Source organism: Thalassophryne amazonica, chromosome 22 (genome assembly GCF_902500255.1).
Source record: "Thalassophryne amazonica chromosome 22, fThaAma1.1, whole genome shotgun sequence".
Lineage (NCBI taxonomy): Eukaryota > Metazoa > Chordata > Actinopteri > Batrachoidiformes > Batrachoididae > Thalassophryne > Thalassophryne amazonica.
Window position 1 is genome coordinate 25,793,766 of NC_047124.1, and position 20,839 is coordinate 25,814,604.

General features: G+C 39.8%; 1 protein-coding gene across 1 annotated transcript in view; it reads left to right on the forward strand.

Moving 5' to 3' along the window:
- Nucleotides 1-9,630: 9,630 nt before the first annotated feature.
- The window catches only part of waslb (WASP like actin nucleation promoting factor b), a 49,013-nt gene continuing 37,804 nt past the window's right edge, over nt 9,631-20,839 (forward strand). Inside the window, 1 exon segment of the mRNA XM_034163138.1 lies at nt 9,631-10,059. Within this exon segment, the coding sequence (XP_034019029.1) occupies nt 9,955-10,059 (105 nt within the window). The 5' untranslated portion in view covers nt 9,631-9,954.

Below are 20,839 nucleotides of genomic sequence, written 5' to 3' on the forward strand. Positions count from 1 at the left end.
CATGTTCACTCATGTATTATTTTAGTTTTTTAATTTTCAAACAACATAATTAAAATCATTTCAGCGCTACTTTTAAAACATTTTAGCATGCTTTATTTTTGAAAATATTCTAAAATTGATTAACTGCATTCAACCATTTTCCAAAACAACTTGTTCTAGTTTCTAGCTAGGATCCATCCCAGCATTGCTATTATTATTATTATTATTATTATTATTATTATTATTAATCGGATGATTTGCTCAAAAAGTCACGAGTCTCAGAAATGTGACAACATACCAATGTTAAGGAAACTCCGCCATCTGCTGGACAACTGTGTAATCGCACATAAATTGTGATAATGCATGTTGGTGTTTTATTTTTATGTATTTATTGTATTTCTGTTTTACTTTTTAAGGCAATTTCTTCAACGTAATTAGTGATTTTAAAAAAGCATACAGTCCTGTCAGAATTACACGAGAGATACTCCTGATTGTCAAGTGCAGGATTTAAACCGTGACAAAAAATAAATGCAAATGAACAAATTTTGTATCAACAGAATATTTAACATAATGCCAAAAATAACTGAACTGCAATAAACAACACTAATAATAAAAATAATAATAAATGCTAAGAATAATAAATGTAACAAAACACACACACACACACACACACACAAAGTACACTTTTTGATAATACACTCCTTTGATGAATTTACAGTTAATCATCATTTTCCTGGTCAGTTTTCTTTAAACAAGAAAAGGAATGGATATATGAACACACACACACACACACACACACACACACACACACACACACACACACACACACACACACACACACACACACACACACACACACACACACACACATACAAACACAAATACAAACTTGCTGAAGAGGTCTGGAAACACCAACTATATTAAATATTCATACAGAAGCCTGCAGGGATGTTTTCTACCAGAATCCAAACTATTCCTATTCAATATTCATGTTGGGTTTTCCATGCTGCTCTCATAATGGAAAACAGGTCAAACGAGGGGCGACCCAGGTGGTGTATCTGTACGGAAAAAGCACCCTACAATAAAATACATCATTCAGCACTGCAACATCAATGCAAACGTAAAGACTGACGTGCACTGACAACAATCTTGTGCACGCACATTCTTCTCAGTGTTGCTCAGAAACGCTGCCTGTCTTACACAATCATCAGTATCCTTGTCATTGTGCGAGTTAAGTCATCGACATACCAAGCGGAGTTAGCTGTCAGTATCTCTGAATTTTATGAATGAGGTCCTGTGTGTTCCTTATTATGAAAATGTGGCAATAGTTTACAGCAACACTTGCATAATGGCATAGGTGTCTTTTCAGTTTCAGGCATTTTTCACAAAAATAAATCAAACAAGAGCAATCAGAGATTTATGACGTCCGCCAATCCGGATCCGGATCACCTCCAAAATTCATTGGAGTCTTCCATGCCCTAATATCTATCTGTGGTGTAAATCTGCTGAGAATCCATGAAGTAGTTTGAAGAAATCCTTCAAAGCCTATATAAAGGGAAATCTTGATCCAAAATCTGGATCCGGATCCAGATCACCTCCAAAATTTAATGGAGTCTTCTATGGCCTAATATGTAACTTTGTTGAAAATTTCATCAAACTCCGTGCAGTAGTTTTGACGTAATCCTGCTAAAAGTAATGCTTCAAAGCCTATATAAAGTGAAACTTGATCCAGAATCCAGATCTGGATCTGGATCACCTCCAAAATTCATGGGAGTCTTCCATGCCCTAATATCTATCTGTGGTGTAAATCTGCTGAGAATCCATGAAGTAGTTTGAAGAAATCCTTCAAAGCCTATATAAAGGGAAATCTTGATCCAAAATCTGGATCCGGATCCAGATCACCTCCAAAATTTAATGGAGTCTTCTATGGCCTAATATGTAACTTTGTTGAAAATTTCATCAAACTCCGTGCAGTAGTTTTGACGTAATCCTGCTAAAAGTAATGCTTCAAAGCCTATATAAAGTGAAACTTGATCCAGAATCCAGATCTGGATCTGGATCACCTCCAAAATTCATTGGAGTCTTCCATGCCCTAATATCTATCTGTGGTGTAAATCTGCTGAGAATCCATGAAGTAGTTTGAAGAAATCCTTCAAAGCCTATATAAAGGGAAATCTTGATCCAAAATCTGGATCCAGATCCAGATCACCTCCAAAATTTAATGGAGTCTTCCATGGCCTAATATGTAACTTTGTTGAAAATTTCATCAAACTCTGTGCAGTAGTTTTGACGTAATCCTGCTAAAAGTAATCCTTCAAAGCCTATATAAAGTGAAACTTGATCCAGAATCCAGATCTGGATCTGGATCACCTCCAAAATTCATTGGAGTCTTTCATGCCCTAATATCTATCTGTGGTGTAAATCTGCTGAGAATCCATGAAGTAGTTTGAAGAAATCCTTCAAAGCCTATATAAAGGGAAATCTTGATCCAAAATCTGGATCCAGATCACCTCCAAAATTTAATGGAGTCTTCCATGACCTAATATGTAACTTTGTTGAAAATGTCATCAAACTCCGTGCAGTAGTTTTGATGTAATCCTGCTAAAAGTAATCCTTCAAAGCCTATATAAAGTGAAACTTGATCCAGAATCCAGATCTGGATCTGGATCACCTCCAAAATTCATTGGAGTCTTCCATGCCCTAATATCTATCTATGGTGCAAATTTGGTGAAAATCCATGAAGTAGTTTTGACATAATCCTTCAAAGCCTGTATAAAGTGAAATCTTGATCCAGAATCCAGATTCGGATCCGGATCACCTCCAAAATTTAATGGAGTCTTTCATGGCTTAATATGTATCCGTGGTGAAAGTGTGGTGAGAATCCGTGAAGTAGTTTTGACGTAATCCTTCAAAGCCTATATAAAGGGAAATCTTGATCCAAAATCTGAATCCGAATCCAGATCACCAAAATTTAATGGCCTCTTCCATGGCCTAATATGTATCTTTGTTGAAAATTTAGTCAAACTCTGTGCAGTAGTTTTGACGTAATCCTGCTAAAAGTAATCCTTCAAAGCCTATATAAAGTGAAACTTGATCCAAAATCCAGATCTGGATCCGGATCACCTCCAAAATTCATTGGCGTCTTCCATGCCCTGATATCTATCTGTAGTGCAAATTTGGTGAAAATCCATGAAGTAGTTTTGAAGAAATCCTTCAAAGCCTATATAAAGTGAAACTTGATCCAGAATCCAGATCTGCATCTGGATCACCTCCAAAATTCATTGAAGTCTTCCGTGCCCTAATATCTCTCTGTGGTGCAAATTTGGTGAAAATCCATGAAGCAGTTTTGATGTAATCCTTCAAAGCCTATATAACGTGAAATCTTGATCCAGAATTCAGATTCGGATCCAGATCACCTCCAAAATTTAATGGAGTCTTTCATGGCTTAATATGTATCCGTGGTGAAAATTTGGTGAGAATCCTTGAAGTAGTTTTGACATAATCCTTCAAAGCCTATATAAAGTGAAACTTCATCCAGAATCCAGATCCAGATCACCTCCAAAATTTAATGGAGTCTTCCATGGCCTAATATGTATCTGTGTTGAAAATTTCGTCAAAATCTGTGCAGTAGTTGTGACATAATCCTGCTAAAAGTAATCCTTCAGAACCTATATAAAGTGAAACTTGATCCAGAATCTGGATCCGGATCCAGAACACCTTCAAAATTTAATGGGTTCTTCCATGGCCTAATATCGATCTGTGGTGAAAATTTGGTCATAATCTGTTTAGTAAATAAACGCTAATGATTTTATTACGTCCTTGGTTGTAAATGGGGAATCTTCTTCACAGACTAAAGTTAATTATGGAGTTCCACAAGGTTCTGTGCTAGGACCAATTTTATTCACTTTATACATGCTTCCCTTGGGCAGTATTATTAGACGGTATTGCTTAAATTTTCATTGTTACGCAGATGATACCCAGCTTTATCTATCCATGAAGCCAGAGGATACACACCAATTAGCTAAACTGCAGGATTGTCTTACAGACATAAAGACATGGATGACCTCTAATTTCCTGCTTTTAAACTCAGATAAAACTGAAGTTATTGTACTTGGCCCCACAAATCTTAGAAGCATGGTGTCTAACCAGATCGTTACTCTGGATGGCATTTCCCTGATCTCTAGTAATACTGTGAGAAATCTTGGAGTTATTTTTGATCAGGATATGTCATTCAAAGCGCATATTAAACAAATATGTAGGACTGCTTTTTTTGCATTTACGCAATATCTCTAAAATCAGAAAGGTCTTGTCTCAGAGTGATGCTGAAAAATTAATTCATGCATTTATTTCCTCTAGGCTGGACTATTGTAATTCATTATTATCAGGTTGTCCTAAAAGTTCCCTAAGAAGCCTTCAGTTGGTTCAGAATGCTGCAGCTAGAGTACTGACGGGGACTAGCAGGAGAGAGCATATCTCACCCGTGTTGGCCTCCCTTCATTGGCTTCCTGTTAATGCTAGAATAGAATTTAAAATTCTTCTTCTTACTTATAAGGTTTTGAATAATCAGGTCCCATCTTATCTTAGGGACCTCGTAGTACCATATTACCCCATTAGAGCGCTTCGCTCTCAGACTGCGGGCTTACTTGTAGTTCCTAGGGTTTGTAAGAGTAGAATGGGAGGCAGAGCCTTCAGCTTTCAGGCTCCTCTCCTGTGGAACCAGCTCCCAATTCAGATCAGGGAGACAGATACCCTCTCTACTTTTAAGATTAGGCTTAAAACTTTCCTTTTCGCTAAGGCTTATAGTTAGGGCTGGATCGGGTGACCCTGGACCATCCCTTAGTTATGTTGCTTTAGACGTAGACTGTGGGGGGGTTCCCATGATGCACTGTTTCTTTCTCTTTTTGCTCCGTATGCATCACTCTGCATTTAATCATTGGTGATCGATCTCTTTTTCCTGGTTCTTTCCCTCAGCCCCAACCAGTCTCAGCAGAAGACTGCCCCTCCCTGAGCCTGGTTCTGCTGGAGGTTTCTTCCTGTTAAAAGGGAGTTTTTCCTTCCCACTGTGGCCAAGTGCTTGCTCATAGGGGGTCGTTTTGACCGTTGGGGTTTTTCATAATTATTGTATGGCCTTGCCTTGCAATGTGGAGCGCCTTGGGGCAACTGTTTGTTGTGATTTGGCGCTATATAAGAAAAAAGTTGATTGATTGATTGGTGAACGTAACTAAAAAGAAATGGTGCCATCTACTGTACATTTCTTTTAGTCACGTCTGTTGTGTTATGATCATGTCATCATTGCAGGAAAAGCGACAAAAAATAAATGACAGTACACAGCAGATACAAGCATGAGAATTCCTTGCACACCCACGTAGTTTATATCCAAGTATTTGCAAGTCTGACGTCCTACCACAGTTATGTCGACTGATACAGGCATGTTATCCTCGTGAAAACTTTACATAGAAAGGTATGAAAAGTACACACCTTACATATTCGTCAGCCTGCAGGCGATGATGACATCAACACAAACAAGATGGCAAATTCTCCATCCTCTGCCCACATACCAAAAAATAATTTGTCTCATATCTATTATTGGTGTTCAAACTCACACCAAAACCAGTCATCTACGGTGATGTCATCTACACTCACCGGCCATTTTATTAGGTACATCTTGCTACTACCGGGTTGTACTCCATTTTTGCCTTCAGAACTGCCTTAATTCTTTATGGCATAGATTCAACAAGGTGTTGGAAACATTCTTCAGAGATGTTGGTCCACACTGACATGATAGTGTCATGCAGTTGCCCATTCAACCAGCCTGCCCCTTCTCCTCTGACCTCTGACTTCAACAAGGCATTTTCGTTCACACAACTGCCGCTCACTGGATATCTTCTCTTTATTGGATCATTCTCTGTAAACCCTAGAGATGGGACCCTAGAAAATTCCAGTAGATCAGCAGTTTCTAAGATACTCAAACCAGCCCATCTGGTACCAACTACCATACCATGTTCAAAGTCACTTAAATCCCCTTTCATCACCATTCTGATGTTTGGTTTGAACTTTAGCAAGTCATCTTCACCACATCTAGATGTCTAAATGCTTGGAGTTGCTGTCATGCAATTAGCCATTTGTCTTAACAAGCAATTGAACAGGTGTACCTAATAAAGTGGCCGGTGAGTGTAAGTACAACCTTTTGAGATGACCGCTGATCATATCACCTCTACCTCCAGAAATAACATGTCTTTCCACTTCAGTCTCACAGACGACATTAGCATGTCACACAGCCATCAGACTTTCTCACGGGGAAAGCCAGAGTAGCAGATCTTCTGTGACATATGTCACAGAAGTTTAAAGCGAGATGTTTCAAGCATAAATTTTGCAATAACTGCTTTGTTTCTACATGCACGGGCACAGAATTGTGGGACTTTGCAGATATTTCATGTGAAATCCCAATTATATTTGCAAAAGTTCAATTTTTGAAAAAACAACTTTTCACAATACGACCCCTTTAAGCTGTTTAAATGTAAAGTAACCGCTAACCATGTCACCTCTCCCTTCAAAAATAATGTGTGTCTCTGCAACCTAAGTCTAAAGCGAGATGTTTCAAGCATAAATTGTGCAATAGCTGGGTCGTAGCATGTCTCTCTGCCTCACTCTCACAGACAATGTTAACATGTCACACACTCATCAGATTTTCTCATAGGGAAAGCTGCAGTAGCAGATCTTCTGTGACATATGTCACGGAAGTCTAAAGCGAGATGTCTCAAGCATAAATTTTGCAATAGCTGGATTGTTTCTACATGCACGGGCACAGAATTGTGGAACTTTGCAGATATTTAATATAAAATCCCAATTATATTTGCAAAAGTTTGATTTTTGAAAAAACAACATTTCACAATAAGCCCCCTTTAAGCTGTTTAAATGTAAAGGAAGCGCTGACCATGTCACCTCTCCTTTCAGAAATAATGTGTCTCTCTGCCTCACTCTCACAGACAATATTCACGTCACACACTCATCAGACTTTCTCACAGAGAAAGCTGGAGTAGCAGATCTTCTGTGATGTATGTCACGGAGGTTTAAAGCGAGATGTTTCAAGCATAAATTTTGCAATAGCTGGGTTGTTTTTACATGCATGGACACCGAATTGTGGCACTTTGCAGATATTTAATGTGAAATCCCAGTTATATTTGCAAAAGTTCGATTTTTGAAAAAACAACTTTTCACAATAGGACCCCTTTAAGCTGTTTAAATGTAAAAAGAACCCCTGACCATGTCACCTCTCCCTTCAAAAATAATGTGTGTCTCTGCAACCTAAATCTAAAGCGAGATGTTTCAAGCATAAATTTTGCAATAGCTGGGTCGTTTCTACATGCACGGTCACAGAATTGTGGGAGTCAGATTTTTGAAAAAACAACTTTGCACAATAAGACCCCTTTAAGCTGTTTCTAACAATAGTAATTTATAGTAATCTTTCTGCTCTATCCCTGCATTCAGAATTTGCATTCTTGTAACCAGAGATTCAAGATGAGTCATTTATAAGGTCTGTAAAGCTCAAGGCGAGGTGGAGTCCAAGTTTCCTGAGGTCATTCTCTCTGCTTGTCAGTCAGGTTTATCAAGTCCGACGAAACAAGAAGTGTTGTGTGTTCGCTTTAGGCGGGTGAAAAAACAGCACGAAAACACATTTTCTGTACACGCTGGATTAAGTCATGAGAGATGACTTATTATGTTATTATTAAGGCCTGCTTATAATAATAAAGTAGGCCTTTATTCCTAGGCTCTGGCAAAAACCTAAGCAGGGATTCTGTAAGATGCAGTGACTGAACTGATACATAGAATTGTGTCTTTCCTTTCCAGATTACGAAGATGATAACCCCAAAAAGATAAAAGCTATCATCTTGCGAATTTACATTCATGCATCACATCAATACAAAAAGCAAGTTTGTTTGCACACCCAAATTGCCAGCACACATATGCAGATGTATGCATGCACACAAACATATGCAAAATGTTTAATACTTTTATAAATTAACACATTTCAATTCACTTTGGATTTTCTTCCTTATGTGACTATTTGTTTTCAGGATGCCATCATGCAGGCGTTGCTCGTTTGAGCTTGAGTGAACATGATACGTGCAGCTCTAAACTATTATACTAACACCCCTTAGGCACAATATTAAAATATGCATAAGCATGTTTGACAGCCTTCTGTTGGGTGTGCATTTTTATTTGTCTTCAGTGCTATTTCAAGAGGAGAATGAAATGCATTAAACCACAATTTGCTATAGCTGAAGTGTGACACTGGAAAATTGTTTGGAACTGGAGTTTTGTGGTTATGCATGGTTGGGGTCCTCAAAGTCACACAGTCATATGACTCTAAATGCAGAAAGTACTTGTTATTAGCACATTTAGGAAACATCTTGAATATACACTCACTGGCTACTTTATTAGGTACACCTTACGTGGACTGGGTTGGACCCCCTTTTGTCTTCAGAACTGCCTTTTCTTCGTGGCATAGATTCAACAAGGTGTTGGAAACATTCCTCAGAGATGTTGGTCCATATTAACATTCAACCAGTCTGCCCATTAGCTGGTTAGCTATTTGTGTTCACAAGTAAATGAACAGGTGTACCTAATAAAGTGGCCGGTGACCATACATCTTGTTTGCTCTTCTGATAAGGACTGCCTTCAAGTCAGCTAACAGGTTAGGATAGCAAGCCCGTAGAGGAACATTATCTCAGTTTTGAGGGCAAATATGTTACGAAATATACAGCAGAGTGGTAAAGTAAACAGAGAATTAAAGAATAGATAGAAGGTGTGGCTTGGGGTGGTGTGATACCAAAGGTTTGTGTTTGTACTGCAAATTAGGGATAGCAAATTTGAACCAGTTTCAGAACATTTTGAATCATTTGCAACGCCCGTGTTTTGCAACATATTTTCCGTCTCAAAGCGAATACATCGCGTGCTATCCTAAATAGCTTCGAATCTGCACAATACCTCCGCTCATAACTCCCTAAGAGCTTGGACTGCTGTATTTATGTTGCACTTTTTTGCCAGGGAATTGAACTTATGACGTTATGATCACTTCTCTAACCTTCAGGCTGCTACATCTCCAAAATAGTTCACATTATTTAAAGCCGTTTATAGCTCACTTGAAAGCTGTTAAAGCAGTAGGAAGTAAGGCATAATTAAACTGATAACAGCTATAACCTGACCTCTTTGACTACATGAATAAAATTACCTCTTCTCTTTCTTCACTCCTGTCGAGGTTTAAAGCAGAACTCTATTTAAATTTAATCTCACTTTAATAATTCCTCCATTATCTTGAAAATTTTGCACTTTATTCCTTAACTCCACCCACTCTGCGCTCGCGCACATTCCTGTCATATAAACCACGGGCGGACTGGACTGTACCAACTTCACGGAGGGGGGAGTTCGAATAACGCAGTGCGACGCGGCGTCTTTTGCTTAGCTGTTTTTATCGTGAGGTAATCAAATTGTGGAAACTCACCAGTGTCTTGGTCTAACCGGGTTTTAAGAGCTAAATCATTTGTTGGTGATGCTTTGAGACAAAATAAGAGAAGGTGCCACTCTCCCCCGCCCTTATGAGGAGCGTTAAAGTGGACCAGGCGCTGCCATGTTGGATGGATTTGGCTCCTGGTGTGGTGGCAGCTGGACTTCCCAGGAAAGTTTACACGGTTTTCTTGCTTCGTTCGGGCGCTACGGTTTTTTTTTTTGGGGCGTTATTTTTTTGAAGGGAAGTCGGACGTTACACTTCATTCCCAGACTGAGTGCGTTACTTTTTGTTTTGTTTTTTTTCCTCTCTCCGCACCGTCCCCCCGCGCGTGTGAAAGTCAGCCGGCGTGAGGAGGAGGAGGAGGGGGGGGGGCTGGTCAGAGGAAGGCCACGGATGACCGACGGAGTGTTTATGTGTGTTTTTATCGCTCGGGTAACGACGCAGAGGCGGTGCACAGCGTTTAAATAATGAGCGGACATCAGCAGCAACGGCGGCAGTCGAACGTCGGTTCGATCCTCCTGACGCCGCAGGAGAATGAATGCCTTTTCAGCCACCTCGGCAGGAAATGTATCGTAAGTTCCCTCTGTCTCAATCAAATTGTGTTGCAAAAAAAATAAATAAAACAAATCAGACGTCTCGTGGCCCCGTGTTAGCATATAATGTGTGACTGCAGGCTCCCAAACTGAAGCGTTTGTTTTGACAACCCAGATGGGACGGAGTGTTTGTACGTGTCCCGTTTGGCAAGTTTGGTTCGAGTCCCGCCGGGCCTTTACCTTTTTTTTTTTTTTTTTTATTTAAGTCTGTGTTTGACACACCTGCAATCAGCTAGGAAACCCTGAAATATCAGCATAACCCGCACTCCTGCCGAACGTGGCAAAGTGGAGTTTGAAGGGCGAGGAATGGATTTTTGGGAAGCTGTTAAAGCCATCAAGAAAGAGAAGAAAAAAAATAAGGTTGGTGGGGGAGAGAAGCAATGTTCTTCTCTACTCTATTGCATAACACGGCTGCACCTTGGCTGTTTTCAGGAAGTGAAACCACAGAGGAATTTGCCAGGATCTGTCAGGTTTCTTGCAGGAGAGATGCAGCTGAAGTGTCCTGTGTTGTGACTGCAGCCAAAATTAGCAGTTGCAAAGTCACGATTCAATATTTTCAGATTGTCAGATATTACATAACTGTGTGTTGTCCTTTTTGTGACTTGTTTATGCTCCACGTCATATCTGGGCCAGTCTGCAGTTCCCATTAGTCTTTTTTGAGTGAGTCTTGTTATTGGACTTGCAATAATCCAGAACACTGTATGACATCACTCCTTTATTCACTTTGTGCTGTCATGATAACCTGATTGATCTCTCAGTATGATCTGTCATTTCTAAGATGGCATATTGGTACAGCTGCAACAATTAAATGGTTATTGACTATTAAATCAGCAACTATTTTGATCATTTTAAATTATTTTTATTTTGTATGGTTTATTTTGCCATCTACTTCACACCAGTCAGGTAGTGAACGGAGTATCTTTGCACAGTGGACAAAGCAAGACATCTGTATTTTTGGCTCAGGATAACACTGATAGATTTTTTTTTTTTTTTTTTTTTTTGACATCTTATGGACCTAACAACTAATTTAACAAAATTAATGTGTTCTGAAAATAATAAGTTGAACACTCCAAAACACAGTAGAAGTAGAAGTTTGTGATGTAACCTTTGTGTAATAGCAAACAAAAATTGCTTTGAGACGAGACAAACAAAACGCTTAGACCATTTTGTATATATTGTTCAAAATGTGCATTTGTGTTTATTGTTTGAACCTTTTTGTTGTACAGTCTGTCACACAAGACCTCAAGTTACCTTTATAAAGTGTCAAAACCATTGTTTATTATAGTTTGCTGTGTTTTGAATAAATGTGTGTGGAAAATTATTTTCCGCTTTATTTTTTTCTCCTTTATTTCTGATTGTAAACTTTTATTACACTTATAAAACACAACAAAACCATATATATTATGAAACCACAGGTTGTCCTGAAAAAGAGACATAAAACTTGATTGTGGGATGCAGGGAGAGCTGTTAACAGCAATAATAAAACATTTATGCCAGGTAAGTAAACTGTCCAAAAAATGCCCTCGGACCCCAGAGGGTTAAACTCGTCACCTTGCATCACCTACCAACTTGTAGCACATGCTTGGACAACCTGTAGCACTTTGGTCAAGTCGTAGCACATTTCATATCGGAAAGTAGACTCGGTGTGTTACAGCTGCAAGGTTTTGTTTGTTTGATTGATGTCGATTTGTGCCGGTAATTTATTTTAAAGTCAGATAGCATAATAGCAGGCTACTTTGTTTAGCGTGGCATTATCATGCACGATAAACAGCATTTTGGGTAAGCTTGCTGATTTGAGTAACAAGCAGTAAATCGCAGAAATCACACTCTTTTTCAACACAGCATGATGTATTCTATGTCTGCTCAAACAAGGACTGCCCACGGCAGGTGTTAGATGTGTACTGCAGTTTATTTGCTTTTACTTAAATTTAGCTGCTAGCTAACTATTAGCACAGTGTGCTACACAAGTTGACCAAGTGAGTGCTATGAGTTGGTAGGTGATATGAGTTGACTATAAAGCTGTTCAGAATGATGACAGTATGAACAACTTTCAAACTGAATGTAAAGCTCAAAGGGGTATATTTACCTTTTATCCTGCCTACCACTTTTTGATACGTTTTGTTTTAACCTTGTGAAGTTAAACGTTCATGTGGCTAGTCTTACAAAACCCTTGTGTTGACCTTGAGAGTGTGAAGATGTGTAAGTAGCAGCAAAACAAGCTTAACACAACCGATAAGCATAAGGTTAAATCTGAGCCATTGACTGGTTCATCATACATTTAGATACATTCAGGGATCAGTGTATCAATGTAGTTGTATCTTTTATTAAATTCGATTAAGTCTTGTATTGTTGTGGAGTGGTTTGGCAGTGACTTTGTATGGCTGTGATGCGTACTGGCGAGGGCAATGCGACCATGGTGCGCTGTGTGCCAGAAAATTAGCTTTGGAGAGCTAACAAGCAAGAGCTAGCAAGCTAGCTCCTTAATTTCAGTTGCTTGATGATGTTCAAATTATACTTGGAGAAGGTTTTTAAAAAACAAGTATTGGAGACTTTAACACATAAAACAGATTTATTTATGTATTTATTTATTTTGCAGTGCCAAGAGGTGAATTTGTCACCTAACTGGATGATGAAAAACCGGCACAGTTAGCCTCTCATAGCTGGTGTGGTCTGTTTAATGAAATGCAATTCTTTGCATTGAATATTACGGACACAGTCCTAATGCTATGTGGAAATGAGATGCATACAATCTGATGTAACCAAATCGGCAAACCTGATTGGGTCACCCGAGGTTGCATGCACCCTAGGTGACCAAATGTGTTTTTAGTGAACGAGAGCTGTGTTGGTTTGCCACAGCAGATATGATACAGATTTGCATCTTGATTTAGTATTTGTTTTTGTTTGTTTTTACACAGGATTTCCTTCCTGCTGCAACTCCATATTATGTGCAGATTAGACACAGGTGGTCTGGAACCAGTAACCTTCTGGTTTAAAAGAAAGTGCTCTTACCTCTTGGCTTTGCATGTTGATTTGGCACAAGTTTTACACTGGATGCCCTTCCTGACACCAAGATAAGACACCATAAGTGAATCCCTTCTGCTCCTCCCTTGTTTCACTCTGGGTCACATGCAGATCCATCTTGGGTCTGCGTGTTGAAGCATGAAGCTGTGAGGAATATTAATTTTGCTGATATCATCTCAGGTTCGGCCTCTAAAAAAAATAGTGTGTGTGTGGGGGGGGGGATGGAGGACTTAATTTTTTACAGTGTGAAATCAGTTTTTTTTTTGTTGTTTTTTTTTGGTTTTTTGGTGGGGGGTGGGTGGGTGGGTTGTGGACTTTGACGGTGAATATGCCAAAATAGTTCAAATGTGTATTTTGCAAGGATGGGGTCACATGACTTGTCACTTATTAGGTGGACAGATTTTCCAAACATAATATTTTAAGGAGGAAAGTGAGTTGTGTGGTGTTGTTGTTTTTTTAAATTTTTTTATTTTATTTTATTGTATGTCTCATGCAAACAGCACAAGTGAAGCCCAGCGTGAGAATGGTCCTCAAAACATGATGGATCTAACCACAGAATTGATCATTTCCTTTGGTGTGTTAGCCAGAGTTACTGGCTGAGCTAAAGTGATGGCTAGGCTAAGCTAAGCACTACCGTTAGCCCCACTGTTGGTGAAACCAGAGCCACCATCTATGAGGCTGACAAAGGAATGTTTGTTTTTCTGGGGAGCGCCACACACTGCAGGCTTCTCACCAGTGCAGTTGAGCATAGGGGGCCCCTATGCTGTGTTTTGGGCCCCCGTGATGCGATTTAACCAGCATAGGGGGGCTTTTCTGTTTTCATGCTTCTCATGTGGCATGTTATTTAACATCGCAGTTAGAAACACAAAGTGACCTTCAAAATACAGGAAATGTTGTTTCACAGGGTTATGAATTTCAAAAAATTTTTTCGGAGGGATGCCCACAGACCCTCCCACAATACATGCGCCTACAATGCTCGTTGCTATACCCCACTAAGTTCCCCCCTATGCTGTGAAAAAATCCTGGTGAGAACCTTGTGGTGCAACAATAATCCTACATGGCTGCTGTGTATGAACACAGCAGGAGTGAAATCGGAGACGCCACGTTAGCATGTAATTATTATTATTATTATTATTCAGCCGAATTGAGACATATGTGATGTTTACATTTGGAGACAAAAAAAAATAGCCCAGATTGACTGTGTGTACTAGAGTAAATCATGATCAATCAATCAATCAACTTTTTTCTTGTATAGCGCCAAATCACAACAAACAGTTGCCCCAAGGCGCTCCACATTGCAAGGCAAGGCCATACAATAATTATGAAACACAGTCTACGTCTAAAGCAACATAACCAAGGGATGGTCCAGGGTCACCCGATCCAGCCCTAACTATAAGCCTTAGCGAAAAGGAAAGTTTTAAGCCTAATCTTAAAAGTAGAGAGGGTATCTGTCTCCCTGATCTGAATTGGGAGCTGGTTCCACAGGAGAGGAGCCTGAAAGCTGAAGGCTCTGCCTCCCATTCTACTCTTACAAACCTAGGAACTACAAGTAAGCCCGCAGTCTGAGAGCGAAGCGCTCTAATGGGGTAATATGGTACTACGAGGTCCCTAAGATAAGATGGGACCTGATTATTCAAAACCTTATAAGTAAGAAGAAGAATTTTAAATTCTATTCTAGCATTAACAGGAAGCCAATGAAGGGAGGCCAACACGGGTGAGATATGCTCTCTCCTGCTAGTCCCCGTCAGTACTCTAGCTGCAGCATTCTGAACCAACTGAAGGCTTTTTAGGGAACTTTTAGGACAACCTGATAATAATGAATTACAATAGTCCAGCCTAGAGGAAATAAATGCATGAATTAGTTTTTCAGCATCACTCTGAGACAAGACCTTTCTGATTTTAGAGATATTGCGTAAATGCAAAAAGGCAGTCCTACATATTTGTTTAATATGCGCTTTGAATGACATATCCTGATCAAAAATAACTCCAAGATTTCTCACAGTATTACTAGAGATCAGGGAAATGCCATCCAGAGTAACGATCTGGTTAGACACCATGCTTCTAAGATTTGTGGGGCCAAGTACAATAACTTCAGTTTTATCTGAGTTTAAAAGCAGGAAATTAGAGGTCATCCATGTCTTTATGTCTGTAAGACAATCCTGCAGTTTAGCTAATTGGTGCGTATCCTCTGGCTTCATGGATAGATAAAGCTGGGTATCATCTGCGTAACAATGAAAATTTAAGCAATACCGTCTAATAATACTGCCCAAGGGAAGCATGTATAAAGTGAATAAAATTGGTCCTAGCACAGAACCTTGTGGAACTCCATAATTAACTTTAGTCTGTGAAGAAGATTCCCCATTTACATGAACAAACTGTAATCTATTAGACAAATATGATTCAAACCACCGCAGCGCAATGCCTTTAATACCTATGACCTATGATGTGGACACAGGCAGCTCATAGTTAGTACATGATGTTACTTCATTTTTTATGACCTCTGAATTTTTTATACCTCTGAATCTGTGTGTATTTTTCAGACATTTGTGGCTAATTTTATTTTTATCAGCTACATCAGGACTCGTACAAGTTAAATAGTTAGAAGTAATGATTCATATCTGGAGTGCGTTTTGCACTTTAAGCTTTAAATGCCAAGTCCTATGTTCTGTGCCGCATGCAGAGGGGGACAGACTTGGAAGAGTTTGCACTCCCAAAACAGATGGCACACTTCCGGTCTGTGAATGAGGCTTGAAAACCCGATGACTCGGCTGCCTTGTAACCTTGCAAAATGCTTTCTGTTAATTGGTTTAGTGTTAAAATGCCACAACAAAACAATATGTTAGCTTGTTTTGTTTTTTTTTCTTTATGACAACTGGCTTTAGCATTGCACCCCCCCCTTTTTTTCTTCCTTTTTCTGTCTGAGAAGTTTTAAGAGATGACAAAGAAACCTTTATCCCAATATCATGTCACAGCACTTTCTGAAAAGAAAAAAGCCTGCCTCATTTGTTTTAATCAAACATCGAAACACTGTCTTATAATGTGTATGGTGATAAAAGCACTCAGTTTACAGGAGCAAAGTGCATGTCCATTCCACTATCACAGATTCCTTTTGAAGATATGAGGTGCGTTCAGAAAGTATCCAACCTTTCGGCTGTGAAAAATACACTCACTTCAGGGTCTGATATACTAACCCTCTTCGAAGTAGTCTCCTTGACTACTGACTACACACATTTTCTCCCAGTGGTTCTGCCATTGTTGGAAGCATTTCTGGAATGCCTGTTTTGGAATGGTGTCCAGCTGGTCCATCACGTTCCGCATGGTGTCTTTTCACAACCCAAGTAGAGTCCCTTTAGTGTCATTGGCCAGGGAATCCTGAATCAGCTGAACAGAATGGGCAGATGCGTTGTCATAATGGAGCTGCCAACTTTTCACCACACAAAGGTGATGCAGGACCTCCCGATAATACTCTTCAGTAATTTATTTTATTTTTTATTTTTTTTGGCCTTCTGATGCATACTCATGATGCACCACACCATGGGAGACAGAGAAAATGGTCAACATGACTGATATTGCTGTGCACCTGCTGTGCTTTTTTTTTTTTTTTGCTTTTTTTTTTTTGCTTTGGTGATGTTTGATATTTCCTTTGTGATGATTGAAATTTGATTTCTGGGTTGTACTTGTAAACCCATGTCTCATTGCCAGTCCAGCATGTCCTACAAGACTTCCAGACACAGTTGCTTCTGCTCCACAGTTAGCAGCTTCAGCACAAATTTCACCGACACTCTCTGCATGCCTGTGTTTATCACCATCGTCTGCAAGTTCTCGCATGGTGGCATGAAGGTCATCCATGAATAAAGTCCATATCCTGTCAGTCACTTGGTCATTTTGGCTTGTGGACAGCCTACCGGAACTTGCTTCGCTTTCCACTGACGTGTGCCCATTTTTGAAGCATTTTAACCACTTTTATTCACGTTAATGCTCATGGCATCATCACTAAAAGTCTGCTGAATCTTGCGAATGGGTTGGTGTAAAATCAGGCCATAAAACTGTAATCAGCTCATCTATAAGGTTCATGTGTAAAATGATATCTTCATATTGTTAGAAGTGTCACTTTTCAGTATCAGACCTTTTTTAATAAAGTAATTTATTCATATTTTTCTGCAGTGCAACTCAGTGCACTATAGTTGGGTTACAACTGATTGTTGTACTGCTATTTATTTTAGAGTTGACTAATCCTAAGTTATTTTTGATTAGTGCATTGATTAGCTAACTTAATAACATATACAGGGGGTGCACATAACTGGTACTCATCATGCTTGTGTGTGCTAAAAATCATTGCACAGCAGACAGCACACAGAAGGAAACACTTTTCCTACATTCTGTCATTGCTTTCCTCTTATGAAGTGCTTCCCTTGTCTTTTCTGCTGCACAGCATTTATTTTTAGCACGCACAAGCACCACCAGTACCAGTTATGTGCATATAAATAGATTTCAACCCTATACACAAACATTTATTTTCATCCATTTTGGAATAAGGCTGTAGCATAACTAAAAGTGAAAAAAGTGAAGTGCTGTGATCCAGATGTTCTTTAAAGGTAAAATACCAAAAAAAAGACATCTGTGGGGGGTTGAGTCTTACATTTTTGTCTCTTCCTGAGACAGAAAATGAGATCAATGACATTTTAACCTGAAATCTATGAATAAAGGAAGTGTTTCTACTTGATACTATCCATCACAAGCATTTAGTTTTATGTGTTGTACCTTTTATTTAAGAAAGGTGTTGATTACTGTTACAGAATCCTCACAGGCTGAACACCCCCCCCCCCCCCCCCCCCAAAAAAAAAAAAAAAAAAAGAATCGGTCCGCCCTGCCTTCACTGTGCATGCATCATCAGCCGCGGTTCACCGATTATTACACTGCACTCCAGTCATCGTCTATGTCAGCGACAGATAACTGAAGGTTTTGTACAACAATCATTTCCACATAAATTCAGCATTATTTCATAATAATAAAAGATGGAGGAAGCGATCAGAGTGCCACAGCCAGATGAGCTACTAGCTGCGGCGTTCACTGCGCCTCCGTCTTTTCAAAGCGTCATAGATTATTGCATCGTTTCTGCTTAAAACTGACTTTAGAATGATTTAAGAGGTTTTACTTTGGGCAAGGTCCTTAATCCTCAAGTTGCTCCCACTGTGTTGTGAGCGCCTTGCATGGCAGCACCCTGACATTGGGGTGAATGTGAGGCATTATTGTAAAGCGCTTTGAGCATCTGATGCAGATGGAAAAGAGCTATATAAATGCAGTCCATTTATTTAAAGAGCTGTGTTGGCGCTAACAAAGCAGTTAATCTGAGAAATAAAATGTTTGTTTCGTGGCGGTTAGTTTCAAAAACACAAGTAAAAACAGCCACAACTCTGCACAGACTCACCCAGAAAGGATTTTGTGTGGATGCAGTCACAGCATTTTTCCTGCTATTAGATGCACTGAAGCACTTAAATTGCACCACAGGTGTGCTTGAGGGGATGAAAGAATGATGAGCTATTCTTTGGAGCAGTTGTCAGAGTGGAACAGACCAGTAAGAACCAGCAGTGTTTGAATTGGGGCTGCAACTAAGGATTGTTTTCATAATTGAGCAAATAGACAAACGATGAATAAATTAGTTGGTAGGTCCATCAAATGACCGAAAACCAAGCAATGTAAGAAAGTAGTAAAATGAACCAGGAAATATTCACATTTAAGAAGCTGAAATCACAGAATGTGGAGTTTGAAATTTTTTTCAAAATGATTGATTTGATTAATTTAAGTCGCTTAATCGATTTAGTTGTTGCAGCTCCAGTTCAGAGAGCCCTTATTTCCAGCTTTAAGTGTAATGCATTCCATTAAAATCGATATGCACAAACTGTATGGCCTCAGTGGTCTGCCAAAGCTCAGGCATCAGTTTCTTTTTTAAAAGTACACTTGTGGGAAAGTGGGGAAAACAGCAGGAGCAAGCTGAGAGTCGCTGTGTACTGTTCTGCTGTTTGGCTTTTTCACTGCAGCAGGCAGTAAGCAAACTATGAAGTTTCAGTTGGTGCTCCACATTTTCCTGGATGCATTTCACAATAAAAGCATTAAAGTGTCAGCAGGTGGAAGTTATGGTTGGTTCTTGGAAGTGGATGGTTCTTGGTCCAGTGAGACATCGGCATCAATTTGACCTTTTAAGGCTTAGCCTAGGCTCCTGTGTCATACATCACACTGAAAGTGAGGAACCTTGGGGTAATTTTTGATCCTCCATTGTCCTTTGACTGACACATTAAAAATATTATGAGGACTGCTTTCTTCCACCTGTGAAATATAGCAAAGATTCATCCCATCCTGTCGATGGCTGATGCTGAGAGAGCCTGAGTCATGCGTTTGTCTCTTCTAGATTGGACTACTGCAATGTTCTATTTCTGTTTTAGCACAGTCCAGCGTTAGGGCTCTCCAGTTGGTTCAAAATGCTGCTGCAAGACTTTTGACAGGAAGCAGAAAGTTTGACCATATTACACCCATTTTGGCATCCCTTCACTGGCTTCCTGTCCCAATGAGATCCGATTTTAAGGTTCTGCGACTAACCTATAAAATTGTTCATGGACTGGCACCTCCCTACCTAGCTGACCTAATAAACGAAGTGCGCATCTCAGGCCGCGCGGTGCATTATGGGTAGGCTAAATTTTTCGACTACCAACCCACAAGCTATGGCGGCAGAAAGCAGCAAGGAGTGCTGTGATTTGGATCATTTCAACCACTGGAAAGTTGACTATTTAAAGCATTTTTGTAAGCTCTGCGGATTGCCTGTTACAACCAGGACTACGTACGGCAGTAGACGGAAGCAGAAAGAAGAGCTGGCTGTGCTTGCGTGTGCTGCATTGTTATAGAAGTGCCGACAAAGGAGGAAGAGAGAGCCGCTGTTGAAAATGACCGGTCCTTCTTGATAGTTGGAGACAAACAAATTTCTGACCCCTTGAAGGCAGCTGACGGATGGTTAGACGAAGTACACAGTCTTAAACTGTGGATATTGCAGAATATTTGCTAAGCAGGGATGAGAAATCGCTACTCCTCCGGCTTCATAATGATGACAATGACGGTGAGTCTCACATATAACCTCTTTGGTGTCACGTTTGTTTTGATAAGTTGACAGACATATGTGCATGCATGCAGTTTCTTTATAGAACATGTCAATTTTACAATATTACACGCCACGTCATTCATGGCGCGACATCACAGTCATAAGCCGATGCACAAAAACGGTGGCACAGTTTCAGGATATTGACAAAATAAATGTGTGCAAGAAACTTACAATCTTAGTCCGTCTTTTACGTCCATCTGGATCTTTCTTTTCTGTGGGGAAATTGTGTAGAATGAATGACCACATTACTACTACTACTTTCCGTCTTTGTGTGGACTCGGCAGAGCTTTGCAATCGTGTGTTTTCAGCCACCTTTCAAGCCTATAAATTCCATTTGAGCATTTCACCCCTGTCATTTATTGTATGCGTCGCTGAAGGCTTAAAGCCTTTGAAACAATCCCTGTAAGCCTTAACTTTTACAGTCCGCAAATGCTACTGTATACGAAATTCAATGGGAGCTGTGTGAGTTTGGTAGTTGGGATTTTTTGCCCCCGTTTGACCCATGCATGCGCAGATGCATTGCGCACTTCAATTATTAAATGTTACATACTGGCCCGGGCTTTGCATTCTCAGGGTGCAGGACTACTTTGT